Raw genomic sequence first — 19,272 nt, 5'->3', positions numbered from 1 at the left:
TGAGCCACCGCGCCCGGCCGGAAGTCTGTTTCTTAATCAGAGACAAGCCACTGGACATGTACCGAGACTCGAGTGACCTGTTAAGTAAATTGATGACCTGCAGGTGTGGTTTAACCTTTGTCTTACATGGCCTTAGGCCTGTCAATGATTTATTAATGCAGTGCACAAAACTACAGTAAAATAAACTAGGGGAATCTGAGTTAGTGTCTGATTGTTGCAAAGAATTAACTCCAGGAGGGCTGGGCATAGCTAGGCGTGTCTGACCTCCCTTCTCCTCATGGCGACAACTCAACTTTAAGATTTCTCGAGTCCCCTTGGCCAAGACGAGGTCCATTCAGTCAGCTGGGGGGCTTAGGATTTTATTTTAGTTCACAACTTCCCCCTTTTAGCCAAGATCTGCCAGAGGCAGCAATGGCCAAACTTTTACTTTGTCCCGTGGTTGCCAGGGTGGTGTGGCTACCTGCCCTGGGTCCTCGGTGACCAAGGGACTTGGTGCCAAAAGCCTTACAGCCAATTAAACGTTCTAGGCCAAGCGGGAGTGGAGGTGGATAGGCACTCATCAACCTTTTGAAACCTTTTTGGTGACGTAGGAGTAAAACCCCAAAGTCCAAAGCAAGTTACGAAATTAACTTATCTATAAGCAGTGAGCTGTGGTCATCTTGGGTTTAGTTAGAGCCTTGTAGCCACCTGTTACATAACACATAATCACTGTGAACCACTGAAGCTAAGGAATTTACAGACTTTTGTTGCACAGCAATGTATTTTTCCAGTCACTTCAGTCACTTGTCCTTAGATGGCCAATAAATTTCTTATTATGTGTCTATTTGCATAAACCCCATAATTGGGAACATCTGTACCTGTTACTGTCATTAGGCATCTTGATATCCTCTCTTGTCATTTTTGTTTAAGTTTATGGGAAGCGGGAAATTCTTTATGGTTGGGATGGATGCCTGGACCACGTGGCCTGAAAAGGCGAAGTCCCTCATTTTAGCAGCTGTTGAGGCAATTGTGTGTCCGTCCTTGACCTAGATGGTGTGAACTAACTCCATCCCTCGGAACTGGCCCTCACAATGGCATGTCCCCTCCTCTTCCACTATAGTCCCTGGGCCTAGAGGGCGGATGTTTATAGTTTTAGCAGCAGGGTTTTGGCAATACAGAACAGGTTGGGGCTGGTGGGATAGAACGTTTTTTAAATTCTGGAGGTATCAGGTAAACTTTGTTATTTACATAATATTTGTCTTCACTCTGGAAAACAAAACAAAAAAATCAGTAATGTTTAAAATAAAAAGTCATAAAAAATATTTTAGTTTTCTTTCCATGAGTTATTTTTTCAAAAGCAAAGTTTGGACCGTCATTGATTATAAAAGGTTGTTTGAGAAGAATCAAAGCAAAAGAATAATTGTCTGTTAATGATAAAAGTCTTACAATGGCCATGGGTAAAGACACAAAGGAGATTTGGTTATATTTGTGGCATACAACAATTTATCATATAATTATTATTGGTAACATATACCAACACATATCAGAATTTTAGGCATCTCATATCATTTTAGAGCAGATATTCATAATATATTTATACAAATATAACCCAAAGAAAGTTAAACATCATTTCATATTTGACAATGCTTCCTGTATGGTTTTTTTTTTTTTTTAAGATTTATTGCCAGTTTTAAATCAACATCATACCCCCGTGGATGCATGTTTATTTTATGTGAGTCATAATTTTACAATTATTGAATGTTATACTTTAATATAATACAGTTGATATAAATTTTCTTTTTTAATTTTTATTTATTTATTTATTTATTTTTTACATGTTCTCTCTTCTCTTACTATTTATTTATTTATTTTTTATGTCTTCATTGGGCTTTCATATTAAAAAGCTGGTGTGAGGTCAAAAGGACCGAATTTAGAATTTTGTTTTTGGAAAGTTTGTCAAATAGTTAAGGTTTAAAACATTTGTTCAAAATGGAATCACAAGTCACTTTAAAATAATGGTCATTTATTTAACCAAGAGTGATAGAGTCATCCCAAGACTTTAAAGGCAATACGGGAAGTTACATGGCTGTAAAAACCTCAACGCTTTTAAAGTTTAGTCTTTCCAGTTAGTCAAAAAACCTAAAGAGACAACACAGGGATTGTCTTGACAGAGTACCAAATCTTTGCTTTTTTGTTTGTTTGTTTGTTTGTTTGTTTTAGGCCAAATATCCAAAAGGTAAAGAAAAACATTCAGTAATGAGATTGTTTTTTTCTTGTTTGTTTATTTTTTTATGGGAAGGCCATTTAGACAACTTTGGAGCTAAACCTGTTGAAAAGGGTACTTGAATTAATCAGACACAGCGAGAGTGTGTCCAGGGTCTTGAGTGCACATGACATCATAGAGGACTGTGAACAAGAAAAACTAGTACCTTGATGGGGGACACATGACATCTAGCAACAGCATGAAACGTCTTCCGACCATATGAAATAATTTAGACATAGCAAGAAAAGTCAAGGGTATAGGATTAAGTTATATTGGAGGAAAACATGGCTTTTCTAAATGTTTAAGATGAAACATTGTAACATCAGGCAACATTTTAGCAACAGACTTAGAACCAGAAAAAATAAAAAAAAAATTACAGGAGCTGAGGAAAGGTTGAAGGTGACAGTTACCATCCCAATTTTTTTAAGGGGAGAAAAAGCTGAAATCTGTAAGACATAGAAGTTGAACTTTTGAGGTATAAGCCTGAGAAGTTTTCTTTTTTTCTTTTTCTTTTTTTTTTTTTTTCTTTCTTTTAGAGACAAAGTCTTGCACTGTTGCCCAGGCTAGAGTGCTGTGGTGTCAACTTAGCTCACAGCAACCTCAAACTCCTGGGCTTAAGCGATCCTCCTGCCTCAGCCTCCTGAGTACCTGGGACTACAGGCATGCACCACCATGCTTGGATAATTTTTTTCTATATATTTTTGGTTGTCCAGATAATTTCTTTCTGTTTGTAGTAGAGATGGGGTCTCACTCTTACTCAGGTTGGTCTCGAACTCCTGACCTTGAGTGATCCTCCCGTCTTGGCCTCCCAGAGTGCCAGGATTACAGGCATGAGCCACCTGGCGCCTGACCAAGAAGTTTTCTTAATTTAAAAACGAAACAGGTTATAAAATTCAAATGAATACATCATGTAATTTCATTAAGAACAAATTAATATTTTAAGAAAACTTTGTTGTTTTAACCAAAAATTTTCTTTTTAATTATAGCCAACTTGATTGCATACAAAATCCCTTCATAAATTCTCTTCTATGAACCTTAGACTGACTTGTACAGCCCATCTATAATATGCTTAAGCTTTCTGTTTTGTACTAAAATTTTTTTTTTAAGTGACTACTTATTTTATTTTAGGGCAAAAATTCACCAAACAAGATCCTTTTACATACAATATTATTTTCTTTTCTGTTTAACCTTTCTTACCAAAATATATTTTTATATTCATAGTTTGTTTTTTTTTACCTCTCTCTCCCATACTTATTGGTGATTGGTTCCTTTGTGGTTTTTGTAATCTCCTTTTTGGTAAAATGGATTATGAGATGGACATACAATTTTTGGTTAATCACAAACTATCCAGACATATAATGAGCATCTTTTATCTAACTTAACAAAACTTTAAGATCATTCTGAGCCAAATATGTGTGACCACAGCCCAGAGAGCCACACCCAGGAAGCCTTGAGCAAGTGGTCTCCCTGCGCTTGGGTTAAAGTTTGGATTTATACATTTTAGGGAGACAGCAATTACACGTAAACACATAAATCAATGCATGGAAGGCATACATTGGTTCAGCCAGAAGAAGTAGGACATCTTGAAGAAGGGGGCTTACAGGTATAGGTGGGTTTAATGATTCTTTGATTTGTAATTGGTTAAACAAATGAAGCTCTGTCTAAGGGCTTGGAGCACTTTAAGTGAAGATAAGGAAGTCTGTTTCTTAGTCAGAAATAAGCCACCGGACATATACTGAGACTCAAGTGACCTGTTGAGTATATTGCAGGTGTGGTTTAACCTTTGTCTTACTTGGCCATAGGCCTGCTGATGATTTCATATCTTACTGTTACAAAGAGTAACTCCAGAAGGGATGGGCATAAGCAGGCGTGTCTGACCTCCTTTCTCCTCATGCCCAGCAACTCAACTTTAAGGTTTTTCTGGGGTCCCCTTAGCCAAGACAGGGGTCCACTCAGATAGGGAGCTTAAGATTTTATTTTAGTTCACATTTCTGTAAAAAAATAAAATAAAATCAATATTAGGACCATCCAAACTCGTTATGCCAAAGAGAAAGTTAAGTCTGGACATTGAGTCATATGATTGAGTCATGAGTCATGTGACACTGGTGTTCCTTTCACAAATACATGACTGTTGCTTCCCACATTGCTGTTAAGGTATTTTACATTGGCCAGACCCCTGACACACACAAAAAAACACAAGGCCCCACGCGTCTCTGGATGACTGCCCTCAGAAACTATTCATAAGTAAATTCTTCATTTACCCCCTCAACTTTTCAAGACATGTATTGTCCCGTAAACAAACAGATGTCAACTGTAACCTTAGCTCTGCAACTAAGTCTGACCCCTTTCTTCAGGGAACTGAAATATGTCAAGTTTCACACTGACAGTGTTGATTACAAGCTTCTTTTCCCAGGTGCAGAACAAAGATAGGATGAGATTGATCGTTCCTCCACCAGAGCCTGAGACTTCTACATCCGTGGTCCCGAACCCGTGTTAGAAACACAGCCACACAGACACGCCTAGTTATGCTCCCTCTCTTCAGAAGTCACTCTTTGTAACAGTCAGATACTAAACCATTAGCAGGCCTAAGGCCATGTAAGACAAAGGTTAAACCACACCTGCAGGTCAGCAATTTACTTAACAGGTCACTCGAATTCAGTATACGTCAGTACATGTCAATTTCTCTGATTCAGAAACAGCCTTCCTTAACTTAAAACACTCTAAGCCTTTAGACAAAGCTTCATTTCTTTAACCAATTAAAAATCAAAGAATCATTAAGCCCACCTATAACCAATAAGCCCTCACTTCAAGATGTTCTACTTTTTTGGGCCAAACAAATGTACATATTCATTCATGATTTTACATGTAATTCCTTTCTCCCTAAAATGAATAAAACCAAACTGTAACCCAGCCACGGAGAGACCACTTGCTCAAGACTTCTTGGGCGTGGCTCTGTGGGCCATGGCCACACAAGTTTGGCTCAGAATAGACCTCTTTGAATTATTTTGCAGAGTTTGGGTTCTTTTCCATTGACAGTATAGTCACAGAGTTGTACAATCATCACAACAATACATTTTAGGACATTTTCATTGTCTCTAAAAGAAACTTCCTGCACATTAGCAGTCACCCCCCATTTCCCTCCCCCTACCTTAGGCAGCCACTAATCTGCTTTCTGTCTCTATGTATTTGCCTGTTCTGGACATTTCATTTCAATGGAATCATATAATATGCAAATTTTATGGCTCGCTTTTTTCACTCAGCATAATGTTTCCAGGTTCATCTATGTTACCATTTGTATCAGCACTGCCTTCCTTTCTATGGCCAAATGACACTCTATTGCACGGTTATTTCCATTTTGATTATCTGTTTATCCATCGATGGACATTTGGGTTGTTTCCATTCTTTGGCTATTATGAATAGTTCTGCTATGAACACTGATGTATGAGCAAGAAGATCTTAAAAGCACAGGAAACTGTAATGGGTTTTGCTTTGCTAATTGATGCAGCTTCCTAAGTAAGGCTGGGAGGAATTGGTGGTTTTGGCAGCTGTACACTAGGAATACCATCTATGTATTTTCTCTCTTCATTTGATTAATTTCCCACACCAATGAGCCAGGTCTCAGTTTGAGGAAATTTTACTTTCTGCGTGGAAGATGACCCTTTGCTGTGCCCACTCCACAGTGGGAGACAACATCAATGCCTTCACCACATAAATCCAGCTCAGCAAGTTAATGACAAGATACTCCTACTGCAGGTTTCATGGGAAGATGGGGAGGAAGCCTTAGAACTGATATTTTGTGGAAACTCTTTTTAAAAATCTATTTCCAACACCTATGTTCATAAAATCAAGTTCTCCATCAGGCTTTGAGCCGTCATCTGCTTTCTCTTCCCCTAAAGAGCCCAACATGACCAATAACAGAGTCATCTTATCTTGTTTCTCTCTGTCTCTCCCCTGCAACCCCCACCTCACCATCCTCATACCTAACGCTCAGCTCACAAACAAGTCTCTTCCTATGATTCAATCCCCCTCAAAGCCAGTGAGGAATTATAAATAATGAGAAATTATAATAATGAGAATATTGCTGACACAATAAATATTCTTTTTGTATTCCTTTACAGGTTTTTAGAAATTAAGAAATGATCTACGAAAATTAGTGAACATAGTTACTGTTCAACATGTAGTAGGTACAGTGGTTACTAATATTTTTTTTACTATTGCTATACAGCAGAACTGGAAGCAACCTAATAGCCAGCAATAAAGTTTTTGTTTGCTAATTCAATCTGAATAATGTATACACCTAGCTGTGTGTGTATGATGAATTCCTCACCTCACAAATTACATAAACACAGCCATGGATCACAGGTGGAAATTCACAGACATGGACAGTTTCAAGGAGATTGAAATCACATCTAAATCACACATTAAGCCTTGGCCCCTACTCCACACCATATACAAAAATACACTCCAAATGGATCAAAGACCTAAAAGAAAGAGCTAAAATTATAAAACTCTTCTTAGACAACACAGATGTTCATGGTCTTAGATTAAGCAATGGTTTCTTAGACCCAACACCAAAAGCATGAGTGACAAAAGAAAACAATAGGTATATTGATGCTATCAAAATTAAAATTTTTTGTGCCACAAAAGGACACCAAAAAGAAAGTGAAAAGACAACTCATAAAATGTGAGAACATATTTGAAGATCACATGCCTGATAAGGGAGTTGTAACTTGAAAACATAAGGCATACTTACAACTCAACAACAAACAAATAAACAACCCAATTAAAAAACAGGTAGAGTATCTCAATAGATATTTCTCCAAGAACCCATAGAAATGGCCAACAAGGACAGGATAAGATGATGCACAACATTACTCATCAGGGAAATGCAAACCAAAACCACCATGAGATACCACTGCACACCTACTAAGATGGTTATGGTCAAAAAGACAGACAATAAAAAGTGTTGCAGAGGATGTGGAGAAACTGGAACTCAGTAACACTGCTGGTGGGAATGTGAAATGGTGCAGACAGTTTGGGAAACAGTCAGGCAGTTCCTAAAAATTTAAACATAGAGATGCCATTTCACCCAGCAATTCTACTTTAGTGTATATACCCAAGCAAAGTGAAATATATATTTTAACAAAAACTTGTACACAATCGTTCATAGCAGCATTATTCAAAATAGCAAAAGTTAGAAACACTGAAATGTTCATCAACGATGAGTGGATCGATAAAATGTAGGACATCCATACAATGGAATATTATTTGGCAATAAACAGGAATGAGTACTGATACGTGCTGCAACCTGGGAGAATCTTGAGCACATTAACACTCAGGGAAAGAATCCAGTGGAAAACACTGTTTCCATTTATACTCCACTGATATGAAATGTCCAGGATGAGCAGATCTATAAGGTCAAAAAGCAGAGAGTGACTGCGAATGTTTCTTTTCTGGGTAATCGAAATGTTCTAAACTTAACTGCAGTCGTGGCTACGTAATCCTGAATATACTGAAACTATTAAAATGCACACTTTAATGGGTAAATGGTTTGGTATGTAAATTATGTCTCAGTAAAGCTGTTAAAAAAAGCTCAAGAAAAAATAAAACTAAGATAAGGACACACAGATCAAGGGTTCAAGAAATTTTTTTAAAAGTGTTTAATATTTATTGAGAACCTATTACGTGATGAGTATTGTCATATGCAAATCTTTGCAGCAATCTTACAAGGAAGGCATTATTAACCCCACGGTACAGATAACAGTATGTCACCCCCTACCGTGTTCCACAAATCCCTCTGCACTAGCTACTCAAGTGTCTGAGGAATGGAGTTTGCTGAAGAAGGTCTTCTTCAGGGCGACCTTCAGCTCCTTGTTCCTGAGGCTGAAGATGATGGGACTGAGGAAAGGTGTGAGGACCGTGTAGGTGGTGGCCATTAGGGTGTCACCTTCCTGAGAGTGGGGACCCTTGGGCTTGAGGTAGATGACAGAGGCAAAGCCATAGTGCACAATGACCACAATAAGGTGGGACGCACAGGTAGAGAAGGCCTTGTGCCGACCTTCAGCAGATGGGATCCTCAAGATGGTGGCCACGATGAAGGCGTAGGAGAGGAGGATGAGGAGGAAGCAGCCCAGCAGAGCAGTGATGCACACCAAGCCCACACCCAGGGCCACAGCTGGTACATTGTTTCCACAGGCCAACTTTAACAGTGGTGGCACGTGACATAAGAAATGCTGGATCTCATTGGGTCCGCAGAAGGTGAGTTGGAAAATGGCCAAGGTCACCACCATCCCCATGACCGAGCCACCAGCCCAGGACCAGCCCACCAGGCAGGCACAGCCACGGGGGCTCATGAGCACATTGTAGCGCAGGGGGTGGCAGATGGCCACGTAGCGGTCATAGCCCATGACGGTGAGCAGGAAGGAGTGGGTGAAGCCGAACGTGAAGGAGGAGAACATCTGGCCGGCACAGGCTGGGAGGGTGATGGAGCGGTGGGCGGACAGCAGGTCGGCCAGCATGCGCGGGATGATGGCCACGGTGTAGAGGACCTCGGAGACGGACAGGGCACACAGGAAGAGGTACATGGGTGTGTGGAGGCTGCACTCGCTCCAGACGGTGGCCATGATGAGCAGGTTGCCCAGCAGCGTGAACAGGTACATCAGCAGGAACAGCAGGAAGAACACGGGCAGGAGCTGCTGTGGGAAGGTGGAGAAGCCGATGAGGATGAATTCAGACGTGGAGGTGCGGTTTGGCCCCAGCATGGCAGCCACACCTAGCGGGGAGAGAGGGAGGAAGACCTGCTGGTTAGGGGCACAGATGGCCCAGTGAGTCCACCTGGGAGCACAGCTGAGCGTCTTCCTCACCCGTCCTATCTGAGACACGTCCATCTGCAAAAAGGCGTTAATAATGTATTGAGATTTAAATACGATCATGCATCTTAAGTGCTTCACACAGCTCCTGGTACATAGTAGGAATTCAATAAATAAAAACTGATAATAATTATTACACTATTGTTATTATTACTATTATTAGCTCCATGCACCTCACCTCACACCATGCTTTTCTGCCTTTGTTCATGCTATGCTTTCTATGTTTCTCCCATCTTTATGGGTCCAAATCCTGCCTGAATTTCAAGCTACTCCTCAGTTGCCACCTTCAGCTGGAAGTCATCCCTTCCTGTGGCATGGAAAGGACATAGGCTCTGTTTCAGTGTCCCAGCGCCGCTTACTACCTGTGAGACCCAGGGGGGGCTGCTTCCTCTCTCTGGGTCTCATTGCTCACATGGAAAATGGAGTTATAATTTTCGTATCACAGGGCTACTGTGTTGCTTAAATGACATGAGGCACATTAAACACTTAACTGCTGTTTTTCTTGTTTGATCTGACTCCTACGAGTCCCTCACAAAGATGAAGCACTAATTGGCTTCACCACAGAGTCACAGTCTCTGACCCCAGCTGAGCAGTCTATCTCTGGTCACTTGCCAATGCTCTTCCCTGAATCTCCTCCCTTCTCCTTGACCCGTACCCCAATCCTCTGATCCCCAACCTCCTGAGGAACGCAGAAACCACAGCTCTCAGCCAGGGCTTCTCTCATCTCCTTCCCGGAGTGGCCACAGAACCAGATCCGCCTCAGATCTCAGTGAGGGCAGCTCCCCTCCCTGCACCTGCTCCAGCAGGAGCCCAGCCCTCTGCCCCGGCTCCTCTCCCTGTCTCTTTCTCTCCAGCCTGCAAACAGGGTGGATGCAACATACCAAATGTATGCTGAAATGCAAAATGGATCAATGGATACACAGAATGAGGTCCACACACACAGTGGAATATGATGCAGCCATGCAAAGGAACGAAGCCCTGGTCCAAGCCACAACGTGGACGAACCTCGAAGACATTACACCAAGTGAAGGAAGCCGGACTCCAAAGGCCACCTGTTGCAGGATCCCGTTTATATGAAATGTTCAGGATAGGCTAATCCACGGAGAAAGAAAGCATGTGAGTGGTTGTCAGGGAACATGGGTAGGATGGAATGGGGAGTGACTGCCTCATGGGCTTGAGGTTTCCTTTCAGAGTGGTGAAAATGTCTTAGAACTATATAGGGGTGGTGGTTTCACAACACTGTGAATGTACTAAATGCCACCAAATTGCGCACTTTAAAATATTTAGTGGCTAATTTTTTGCTAGTAAACTTAACATAAATAAGAAAAAATGAAGCACTGATTCATGCTATAAGAGGGTGAACCTTAAAAACACGCTGAGTTAAAGAAGCCAGACAGGAGAGGTCACGTATGTTCTGATTCCATTTGTATAAAACATACGGAACAGGCAAATTGATACAGACGGAAAGCAGATTAGTGGCTGCCAGAGGCTGGGGAGGGGAGTGGGGAGGGACTGCTGATGGGGACGGGTTTCCTTTGGGGCTGATAAAAATGTTTGGAAACTAGATAGGGATGGTGGTTGCCACAATATTTCTGAATGAACTTAATGCCAGTGAGTCGGGCACTTTCATTAATAAAATGGTTAATTCTGCATTGTGTGAATTTTATCTCAATTTTTATAAAGGCACTCTGGACTTCCCTCGGCCTTCCTCCACCTCCCTCTGTCTCTCCGCTGTGTTCACAGCCCAGCGTGTCCTCAGGAAGTGAGAGAAGGGTCTCCGAGTGTTCAAGGCCAGCCCAGAGCTAAGGGAGGCAGAACCCACGGGCCGCCCAGCTCAGCCTTCCTGCTCCCGAACCCGGGTCTTCTGAGAGCGGAGGCGGAGGCTGCTCAGGAAAGCTCTGCTCAGAGATGGGCAGCCTCGTCTCCACACGCAGGGCACAGGTGCCCACTGTGTCCCACACACACCTCTTCACATACCTGCATCCACCTGCCACCTGTCCCCACACGCTCAGGTGCTGCAGGCTCTGTCACTAACACCAACCGTGCACACAGTGGGGCGACGCGTGCACCCTCAGCCTTACAGGCCCTCACACAGAGGCGGAGACCCCGCCGGCAGAGACGGGCACACACCTGCAGAGTCCCGGCCCCATGCGCGCCTGCAGGTGCACCCCGACGTGCACACTCACAGTACCACGGTACCTACGGAAACACGCGGGTGCTGGGTAAGCGCCTGTGTCCCTCGCACTCAACTTTCACTCTGTGACCTGCAGCGACAAGCACACAGCAATCCTGGGTAGAGGACTCGGTAATATGGAGCCACCCCAGAGGCTCAACTCGCCTTGGACCTCATTGGGCCGGTTCTAGGTCCAAGATCCACCCCCAACATTCCGGTTACCCTCAGCCCTTCCCCAGATCCCGCTGGCATCACCTCCTCCAGGAAGGCAGCCTGGGGCGCGCACTGGCCTCCCTGCAGTGAGCGGGGAGCGCAGGGAACCCGGCCCCCTCGCCACACAGTGAGCTCGGACAGGGGGCAGAGCGGAAGGCTGCGCCCTCACTTTATTCCTGTCTTCTCCAGGGGCACGTTCCACGTAATCTCGGGGGGCCCGTCGGTACTGGATGCGGGTGGGGCCGCTCTCAAGACCCAGGAGACAGCAGGGACCTCGGGGAGCCTTGGGGACCTCTGAGAGCCTTCAGGGCGCGCCAGGCGTCCCCGGGATCAGCGCACATTCGTCCGCGCAGCCCCCAAACCTTCTTCCCTGACGGCCGCTGTGCCCGGGTCGCTCGCAGCTGGGCTCTTCCGAGCTCCCAAAGGGGACAGTTAGTGAGGGTGATGGGAGTGACAGTCTATCCCTGGGAAGGCTGGGGACAGGTCCTGGGTCAGAAAAGGAAACAAAGGAGGCCCGCGCCCCCCTTTTCTCAAAACCCCTCTCCTTCCCTGGCTGGGAGGGACCAGCGAGCGGACACCCCATCGCACAGCCCGGGCTCCATCCACGCTCCCCGGCGGCCGCCCCTGGGCATCCCTGGGAGGACCGCGCAGGCTCCAGGAGCGGACGCGGCCCACGTGGGTCGGCAAGTCGGGGTCCCACTGCCGCAGGGCGTTTGTAAGGGTGGCGGGGACTCGCCTGCTGCCTGGTGCTGAGGAAGATGAGGGGCGGCCCGAGCAGGACTCTGTCAGGGGGACCCCACCCAGTACCCAGGCTGTCCAGGGCTAAAGAACTGGAGAGGGAAGCAGGAAAGAGCCCCAGGCCAGGCCCTTCAGCCTTGAACTTGGGGTGGGATTCTCGTGTGCTCCAGGCTCGCCTGGCTTTGGGGCCAAAATGGGACTCAGAGTCCAGCCCCGCCCCCCGAACCGCCTTACTCCTCATCCCCAAGACCCTCAGCCTGGTGCAGACACTTCTAACCCAGGAGACAGTGTTGGTCTCCGCACTCGTTCTCTGGGGCTCCCACAACACAGTACCACAAACTAGGTGGCTTAGCAAAAAAAGCAGAAATTTAACCAGGCACAAAAGAATGCACTTGCAGTCCCAGCTACTACACAGGCTGAGGTGGCAGATCCCTTGAGCCCAGGAGTTTGAGGCCAGCCTCAGCAACATAGCAAGACCCTCATCTCTAAAGAAAAAAATGTATGCGCTGTGTTCCAAAGGCCAGAAGGTGTTGGCAGGGTTCTTCCCTCCAGGGACTGGGAGGGAGCGTTTGTTCCATTCCTTTCCCCTGGCTGCTGGTGGCCAGTGGCAGTCCTCGGCAGTTCCTTGTCTTATACACATCATCTCCCCAGCTTCTGCCCCTGTGTTCACATGCCCTTCTTCTCTGTGTCTCTGTCTTCTCTGTTTCTAACAAGGACATTAGTCACCGGGTGGCCCCGAACCCAAGATGGTCTTGACTAATTACATCTGAAAAGAGCACACGTGCAAATGATTTCACACTCTGAGGTCCCAGATGGACATGAATTTCTGGGGGGACCCTCTGCCACCCACTGGCTTCATCCCTTCCCCGGCAGCCTGTCTGCTGCACAGAACCAGAAGGATCCTGCTAAACAAACCAGATGACATGCACCCCACGCTTAGAACCAGCCAAGGCTCCCTGCTGCCCAGATGCCTTACTGAGACCTAGAAGGTTCTGTGCAGTCTGGTCCTTGTTAGTTTCTCCGATCTCTTCTCTCAGCTCCCTCCCCCACTTCCAACACCCTCTCTCCCCTTTTAATCTCCGGGCTAAAATGAGACTGGAGCATTTTAAGTATCTTGTCTCACCCCGGGTCCCTCGCTGCTCACTCCCCCCTCCCATCTGCTTCAATCAAACGGACTCAGGTCTCATGTCACCTCTTCCAGGAAGCCGTGAGATCCTGTAAGGCAGGTGAGCAAATGGAGCAGGTGGCATTTGCACTGAGCTTCGAGGAATGAGCAAGAGTGCCCCACACAGCACCAGGGAGGGCGCCCCGGGCAGAGGAGCCAGCATGAGCAGAGGCACCGAGGACAGGGGAGACGGGAAGGCGCACTGGGGCCAGACTGTGAAGGGCTTTGGAGACACCTTAGGACCACCCCTGGGGCCTGGCTGGGGGATGGCGGGGGCTGGAAGGAGAGGCCAGGAAGGGTCCGGGGTCTCTAGCTTGGCAGGGGCAGATGCCAGCCTGGACTGAGGGTGCAGCCAACACTGTCCTTGAAGCTCTAGCCTCCCAGGACAGCAGAAAACCCAGAATTTGGAGGAATTGGGCTGGACCCACAGATGTCCCTGAGATATTTCCTTGGCACAGCCGAAACCAGGAGGGGACATCAGAGGGACAGATGTGCAGACAAGAGATGGAGCCAGGACTCCGAGAAAGATGTTATTGCTCCTTCTGGGAGCCCAGAGAGATGAGGACACAGAGGGGGCTGGGTTCCCCGGACCCAAGGTGAGTTGTGAGCCAGGGGACAGGCTGGAGGGGCCCAGGTCACAGTTCAGCTCCCTCCTGACGTCCCCCCTGGCGGGGGCGCTGTGACCTGGGGCCAGGCGCTTGGCGTCTCTGGACCTCACTTTCTCTTTTGTAAAATGGAGCCGGGTTATCGGGTAAGGGACGCGTCCTCTGGGAGCGGCCTGGCGCACAGTAGGTGCTTGCTCAGGGTGAACTCCCCTCCTTCTGCCCTCACTTTAAATTTTCCTCGAGCCGCGACCCTGTTCTTTCATTTGTCCCGCAAGTGTTCGCTGAGCGCCCGCCGCGCGGAGCAGTGCGTGGCCCCTGCAGGAACCGCGGCGGGTGGGCGGAGCCCCTTGGACCGCAGCCCGGAGCTCTGCTCGGCGTCTCTCCCAGGCAGGGCCCCGCACTTCGGGGTCCCCAGCGGGCTTCACCAGGGAAGACCGATGAATACGAGTTCAGGTGGTTTCAGTCCCCAAACGTGCGCCACCCTCGCTGTGCACCGGAACCTGCGCTCACAGCTGCAGGGAGGGGACGGGCAGACCCAGCTCCCCGGGAAAAACCTTCTCCGCCTCCTTCCCTCCCTGCACCTGCTCTGCAGCTGGGGAGGGGGTGGCCATTTGCCTGTTTCTTCAACCTGATCTTCAGCGCATGAACCCTGGCAGATGCTCTTCAGTGTTTATTTGCAGATGGATTCTCTTTCTGGATCTTTTAACCTGGAGGGGTTTCAGAGGAGGGAGAAGGACTGTAACTGCCCCAGGGGCCTGTCCCAACTTCCCTGTATTGGTGTCCCGGTATGTGAATGACTTCTGCGCTGGTCTGTCTCCCTCCCTTGTCGAGGAGCTCTTAGAGGTGGACTCTGGGTCCCGTCACCTTTCCTCTGTAGCACAGAGTGCATAGACCATAGATATTTCTAGGGTAGCATTTCCACTAGAGACTGGAAGTGTGGGCTGGGTTGAAGGGCTCTTCAATGCCATGGTCAAAGTCTTGCTCAAGAGGTCTCCTCTTTCTGAGACAAGCAGCTGCCTGCCAATAAACAGAGGCAGGAAACCTCATGCCTGGTTTACCTTTTGGTAACAAGGAGACGTCAGAACAGCTGCACCAGCTGCTTAATATGATAAAAGAAAAAAATGACCAGCCTCGGTACCTAAAGACTGTGTACAAGATAACCCTTATCTCCAGCTTGGAGGAAATCCTGCCCCAACTACCACACGTTCAACAGATGTGTCCGGGGCGTCTGAGCCCATCCCTGAGCCAGGAGCTGGGGAGGTCACAGGGGACAGGACAGACATGGTGCCTGTTCTTGTGGACTTTACAGTGGAGGGGAGAAGGTGGGTGAGGAACAGCTGAATTTCAGACAGTGTGAGGAGGGGATGGCCGTGGCTGTGAGATGGACAAACTAATCCTTGGAAAGCGGGGCAGGCTGTTGGGGGAGGGCTTCACGGAGGAGGTGACATTTCAGCTGAGACTTTCTGCTCCAGGGCAGAGGGAGAAGAAAGGGTGCACTAGGCGGAGGGAAGAGCGTGTGCAAAGGACCTGCGGTGGGATGATGATTGGTCATCTGAATAACAGGAGGAGGGCGACATGACAGGGAGCTCGGGCAGCAGGGGGTAGAGAGTGGCTCCAGGGGCCTAAAAAAACAGGCAGGGTCTGATCTCAAAGGACCGTCCCCCATAATCCCAACAGCCCTGAGATGACGCTCGTCTCCATGCGGGATGCTGTCTATGATCCACGCACAAGGGCAGATGAGTTCTTGTGATGTCAACCACACCTGAAAAGTGAGTTTCAGATAAGTTAGAAGGATTTTGCAACTCACAGACTCTCCACAGGGTTGTAATGAGAGAGCCCTTTGTCTTCCCAGCTAGTATTTACTGAGCACCTATTAGGGGCCAGGCATCGGGATCCCAGTGCTGAGCAAGTGCAGCGTGGTCCTGTCCTCTCAGGGCTACCAGTTCAGTGGGGAAAGAGGGCAGGTGTTGACCAAGTAATTCACATAACAGAGAAGGGCCGGTGTTACGATGGAGGAAGTGGAAGCCTCAGCCTCCCTCAGAGCTCCGGAGACCCTCACCCCCATCTGTGCCGGCAGCATGGTGTGTTCACAGCCACCACACGTGGCACCAAGTGCTTTGCAGTCCGTGGCTCTGCTGTCCGAGGTGCCATGGTGCTTTCTGTAGCATTTGATCATTTGAAGCTCTGGGATTCTTGTGTCTTGGGAAAAGAAAGGGCCACCTCCGATCCCTACCTGTGTCTCTTGCTGCTTGTCAGACACCTAAGTTTGGCCTGAGGCTAAGGGGGAAACTGTCAGGGACGCTTCCTCCAGAGTGGGCTGAACCTGTGCCTGTCTCCGCCTCAGTTCTCAGTTGTGAACCAAACCTCATCTGCCTGCAGCTCTGTGGCTGATCCTCGGGGACTTTTTAATTCACACAAATGAAGTGGAGATGGGAATTGTGTGTCAACTTTTAATGAGCCCACAGGGGTCACTGAAAATCCCACGGCTTGTTCACTAAGAAAACTTGGAATTGGCTTCCCGGGGACTGTTACGGCAGCGGAGTTTGCCAGGTGGTGCAGGCAGGCGTCCCACTGGGCCCTTTAATGCCAGCCAAGACTCTCGCCCTGTTCTCTGATGTGTCCTCCAGGAAGGATGCCCAGGGGCTTTGAGTGATGGGCACTGAGAGCTTTGGAGCAGGGCTGGAGGTGGCGGGTTCAGACAAATTCTGCTAATTGCCTGGTTTGCAGACCCCATGACATCACTGCGGTTGAATTCTCTGGGGGATTGTTGTTTTCTTCTTTAAACAGAGAGCAGCTCGTCACCAGTGTGAATTGTTTGTGTCTCTTTGGGTTCTTAAACACAGATTACTAAGCAAAGTAAGATTTGTAGAGGAGCCTGGCAGTTTCTTATGCAGCAATTGATAACTCACACAGTCCTCACGGGGGTTTTCCTCCCAAATATGAGAATCTCCAGTTATGACACACCATGGCCCCTGAACACTTGGTTTGTGCACCTGGCTGAGACAGAAGGATTGCTTGAGCCCAGGAGTTTGAGGTTGCTGTGAGCTATGATGACGACACTGCATTCTACCCGAGGCAAAAGAGCGAGACCCTGTGGGGGGGGGGGGAATAAGTCGTGGGTCACCTTGTTAACTGCTTACAGCAGCCTCTGGTATGGGTTCATTCTGAAAATGATGAAACTGTGGCTCAGCGAGTTTAACTTTCTCACCCAAGGATGTGCATGTCGTAAGGGGCAGAATCAGGATTTGGACCAGCTCTGCCTGACCCTGGAGCCTGAGTCCTCACCACCACGGCACGAGGCTCCAGGAGACCCCAGTGTTCTAATGCTGTTCGCAGCTGGCTGTTTGTCTAGGGGGCACGTACATTAGCATTGAATCCTGCTCCAACTTCATCGGATTAAACACTGGGGTGACACCAAGGCTGAAGATAAGGAGAGAGACAGCTTCCCTCTGCGCCCCCTCCCATCCCCGCAGCCATCAAGCTACCCAACCCATAGCCACCTCCTTCCCATCCCAACCCCAGCTCTGTGGGCGCCTTCATTTCTGAGATGGGAACTGGGGGTCCTGGCTCACTCCTATTGCCCCAAACCCCACCAAGACATCCCCTCCCCGTTTGTCAGTACAGTGCTGAGGAAAGTGACCACCAGAAACACGAACAGGGTCATTGTCAGGCAAAGAACTCCAGGGATTAAATGTTTGCTCCCATCATCCTGGGGAGAAAATAATTCAAGGGAGGTCAGGGGGCAGAGAAGAGCCTCTCGCCTCCCCGCCCCAGGACACACCCTAAGCCCCTGGATTTCTTGCTTTACTCTCTGCCCAGCTGGGGGTGAATTTTCAGAGGCTGAGTCTCTTCCTGATAAGGGAGAAGACATCAACACGCCCACCTCTCCTGGCCCTGCCTGGACTCTGGCTTATGGGTTAAAGCACGATTTATGCAGAGGATTTACAATGCCTGACACACCCGGCCGAGGCTTCTGCACAGAGAACTGTTGGGAGTGGAGGCTGTCGGGGTCAGACGAGGAGATAAGCCCACACTCCAGCTTATCGGGGTGGGTTAAAGATCCCCTTTGCCCAACTCTGATCTATCTGACCCACTTTGACACTTTCTCCCCATCATGACTCAGTACTTAGTATAGTCCCATGTCTGACCCTTCCCCCACTTCCTCCCCTGAGCCTGCCAGTCCATAAAACTGCATGAGCCTTTTGTTGAGGGATTCCACCACGCTGAGACAACCCCACGTTTGTGTGATCCACCTGACCCCCAAATGTCAGGGGGAATATGGACAGGGGGGAGCCGGTGCTCTCTCTGGTGTAGCCTCATGCTTGTACTGTCTCGGCAACTGTTGAAAGTCTTGACCGTTACTTTAATTTGGGCATGTTATCCTAATTGTCTATGTCACACTTGACAGATAGCTCTCTCTCCTGCTCAGATGAGCTTGTGACAAATAGAAATGAGCAACTTCTTGGGCTGTCTTCTCTTCTCTTCCGTTGCATCTATAACTTGTGGATCAGTTCTGTTTCATCTGGTTCTTTCTCTTTCACGCTCTTAGGAAAACGAGGGTGAATATGGGTTGCCCTGTTAGTGAGTGAGTGAGTGACCGCGTTGATTATTGTTGCATCTGTTGTCTTTGTGTTCGTGTCACTCCCCATCAGGGCTCTTGGTAGGTGGGTGGATCGTGATGCTATCAACAGTCTCGGGTGGTAGGAGCGGGGCAGGCAGGCTAACGAGCCCTTCCCAGTTGCTGAGTTTAGGAAGACGTTGCTAGAGGAGACTGAGGCTCTAGTGAGTTTCCTTCAGTGTCCTGTTCTTTGTTTCTCTTTCTCACTATTCACCGTGGAGATCTGGAGTCAGGGGAGAGGAGTCTCTATCAGACTCCAGTAGCATGAGATGCGCCACCTGTAGCTCTCCAGAAAGACAGGGAGAGGGAGAGAGATAGGAAGACGGAGAGGGAGAGGGGGAGAGGCCGGGGGGGGGGGGGCACCTGCGGTCCAGAATCAGGGACCTGCCTCTACTGTTTACTCCCTGACTCAGAGCCTCAGTCTTGCCCCTTAAATCCATCCTTATGTTAGTCCTCCTGCTCAAACACCTCCCTTGGCTCCCTATGGAGAAAGTTGACACTGGGTTCTCAGAGGACCCAGGATCTGCTGAGGGCCTGTGTTCAGCCAGAGAGGCAGTCAGGACTTTGGGCTTAGAAACACCAGCCCCACCTCCACCCACCCACGCACACGGCCCTGGATCCCCGGAGTCCCTAAGTGGCCCTGATGGCT

The 19,272-nt window shown here is 47.9% G+C and overlaps 1 protein-coding gene across 1 annotated transcript; it reads right to left on the bottom strand.

The window, feature by feature from the left end:
- Nucleotides 1-8,052: 8,052 nt before the first annotated feature.
- LOC138399892 (olfactory receptor 10H2-like) lies at nt 8,053-11,338 on the bottom strand. Its single transcript, XM_069494605.1, has 2 exons — nt 11,242-11,338; nt 8,053-9,014 (listed from the first exon to the last, which is right to left on the bottom strand). Exon 2 carries the CDS (start codon nt 9,001-9,003, stop codon nt 8,053-8,055), a length of 951 nt encoding a protein of 316 aa, XP_069350706.1. The 5' UTR covers nt 9,004-9,014; nt 11,242-11,338.
- Nucleotides 11,339-19,272: the final 7,934 nt, after the last annotated feature.

This window comes from Eulemur rufifrons, chromosome 2 (genome assembly GCF_041146395.1).
Source record: "Eulemur rufifrons isolate Redbay chromosome 2, OSU_ERuf_1, whole genome shotgun sequence".
Classification (NCBI taxonomy): Eukaryota; Metazoa; Chordata; class Mammalia; order Primates; family Lemuridae; genus Eulemur; species Eulemur rufifrons.
Note: the sequence above shows the minus strand (reverse complement) of the source record. Positions and strands in the feature narration are given on the sequence as shown.